General features: G+C 35.0%; 1 protein-coding gene across 1 annotated transcript; it reads left to right on the forward strand.

Moving 5' to 3' along the window:
• Positions 1-216: 216 nt before the first annotated feature.
• LOC118756105 (N-acylneuraminate cytidylyltransferase A-like) lies at positions 217-1,648 on the forward strand. The gene is made up of 5 exons (XM_036490893.1): positions 217-508; positions 585-775; positions 908-1,112; positions 1,209-1,382; positions 1,461-1,648. The coding sequence occupies exons 1-5, from the start codon at positions 444-446 to the stop codon at positions 1,594-1,596; spliced, it is 771 nt and encodes a 256-aa protein (XP_036346786.1). The 5' UTR covers positions 217-443; the 3' UTR covers positions 1,597-1,648.
• Positions 1,649-2,416: the final 768 nt, after the last annotated feature.

The following is a 2,416-nucleotide window of genomic DNA, read 5'->3' on the forward strand; positions in this document are numbered from 1 at the left end:
TCTGTGTGAGTAGACTTTTATGACGATACAAATATCCTAATATCGAGACCTGTAATGTCCAGGCCGGTTTTGCTGAAGTTTCCTAGTACTTTTTATCTCTTTAAATTTAAAACCCTAGGTGGATCCCCTTCTCACGGTTTTCTGAGACCTCCAGCATTGGAGTGCGTAAATTGGATTCGGTATACATACTCAGCGAAATCTCGTTTTTAGGGGGAATGTGCACACATGCATGCATATAAAACGCTCCGCTCTCAAGACTACATTGATTTGTTGCTTCACTACTTTGACCACAGATTTAAAAACACAACACAGCTTTATTTGAATGCTTAGTTAATTTAACGACCAATTGCCTTTTAATGGGGTGTTTAGTATCAATTTAATTCAATAAACTAATTCAGAATAGCGCTGTACTTCAGTGTGGAGCTGACCAGTGGATAAGAAAAATGTATTCTTTAAAGATTTTTCTTTTTATTTATATACAAGGGTGTGTATGGAGTTTAAACTGGTGGTAAGCGGACTGGTGATTAGAAAAAAAATATATATATTTTTTTACGTTTGAAATCATTTTTGTACGTATGCGCTAGCGCTGCGGACGAAGTGCAGGCTTTGATATTGGCGCGTGGTGGCTCTAAAGGTATCCCAAATAAAAATCTGGAAAAGCTTAATGGCACATCTTTACTAGGACGTACAATAACGATATTAAACAGTTCCAATTTATTTGAACACATTTGGGTATCAACGGATTGTGAGTTGATAGCAATCGAGGCGATTAAATGTAAGTTGAAAAAGAGAAAATATTAAATTGTGCCTGGTAAATAGCAAAAAAAAAGTGTCTTAATAAACGTACATATATCCATGTTTTTTATCATGCATATATCTGAAAAAATTTAAATCTTTAACATTTCAGTTGGCGCCTTGGTGCACAAGCGAGATGCCATCTACGCTCGGGATAATACTTCCTCCTTGGAGTCTGTCAAAGAATTTTTAGCTGCCCACGACTCTATTAATAGAGTAGCATTATTTCAATGCACTTCAGTATTTTTGAAAGCGAACTACGTCTCCGAAGCGCTGCAGCAATTTGAGTCTAAGGATTGCGCTTTTGCAGTAACTAGGTACTCTTAAATTTTCTACATAATGCAGTTTTCGATGGACATGGTTAATATGTATGTATGTATACATAATTCCCTGCAATATTATCCTTTTCACAGATCTCATAAATTACGGTGGAAGTTGCAGGAAAATGGAAATATAGTGCCATTAAATTTCAAGCCAGAATGCAGGCCACGGCGACAAGATTGGCCGGGTGAATTAATTGAAACAGGCATGTTTTACTTTTCCACAAGGCAGTTGGTGATGGAAGAGAATCGTTTTCAAAATGAAAAGTGAGTACAAGTAAACAGAAATTGCCTTGGTTTTCATATTTCAAGACATTCGCGCCACTATTTTTCACTTTTTCGCAGATGTGGTATAGTTGAAATCGACATCGTTGACTCATTGGAAATTGATACACGCACAGATCTTGTACTGGCCGAATGTCTTATAGCGCAGGGATCACGTACCGCAGGCATGACGGCAGCTTGCACAAATCTGCTTTGAAGATTAAATTTTTGAATAAAAATGCGATTGAGCTCATTTGAGTACTATAAAATATTTAAACATATTTTTTATTATTAATATTATCATTATTATTGGTAAGCTTAAATTAATAGTGTATAATAAATAATTTTCATTTTCATGTATCGTCATATATATTTATGTATGTATAGTATGTATGTATGTACGTATCGTATGTATGTATGTATGTATGTATGTAAGAATGTATATATGTTTTATGTAACTATTGTATATATGTATTTACATATTGTATGCGACGTAAATGGGATCAAGCTGATCAGCCAAAAATCCATCACGCAAATGCATTCGTTGTTTTTCGCCACGACTATTGATGGGTACAACGCCTGCAAAATAGATTTTATGTATATTGAAATGCAGTTTGCAGTTATATATTTGTAAATTAATCGAAAAAGGCGGTAATATAGGCTAGTTAAGTGAAGTCACTTGAGCGATAAATAAACTGATGGGATATGTTGCAAAGCAAAAATATATTAACACCGGACTAGTAAGAGTAAGGTATAAAAACCGAGTTTTAATTACCTGGATCGACAACAACAACAACGCCAACAATTAACTGATGTTCTTCCAAAACTGTATTAGTTACTAATGGTACCAAGTCCAATGCTTCAGATTCATTGCCATCAAGCTCAACCACAACAACCAATAGATTAGTCCATGTGAAAACGGCGCTATGTTGAAAAAAAAAAAATTATTAAACAGTACAGAGTTTTAACGCTGTCTTTGGATCTTACCACTCAGCGATTTTCTTATGACACCTTAGCACCGAATTTTCTATATCGAT

The sequence above is a fragment of the Rhagoletis pomonella genome, unplaced genomic scaffold (assembly GCF_013731165.1).
Source record: "Rhagoletis pomonella isolate Grant_MI unplaced genomic scaffold, Rhpom_1.0 Rhpom_scaffold_08802, whole genome shotgun sequence".
NCBI lineage: Eukaryota > Metazoa > Arthropoda > Insecta > Diptera > Tephritidae > Rhagoletis > Rhagoletis pomonella.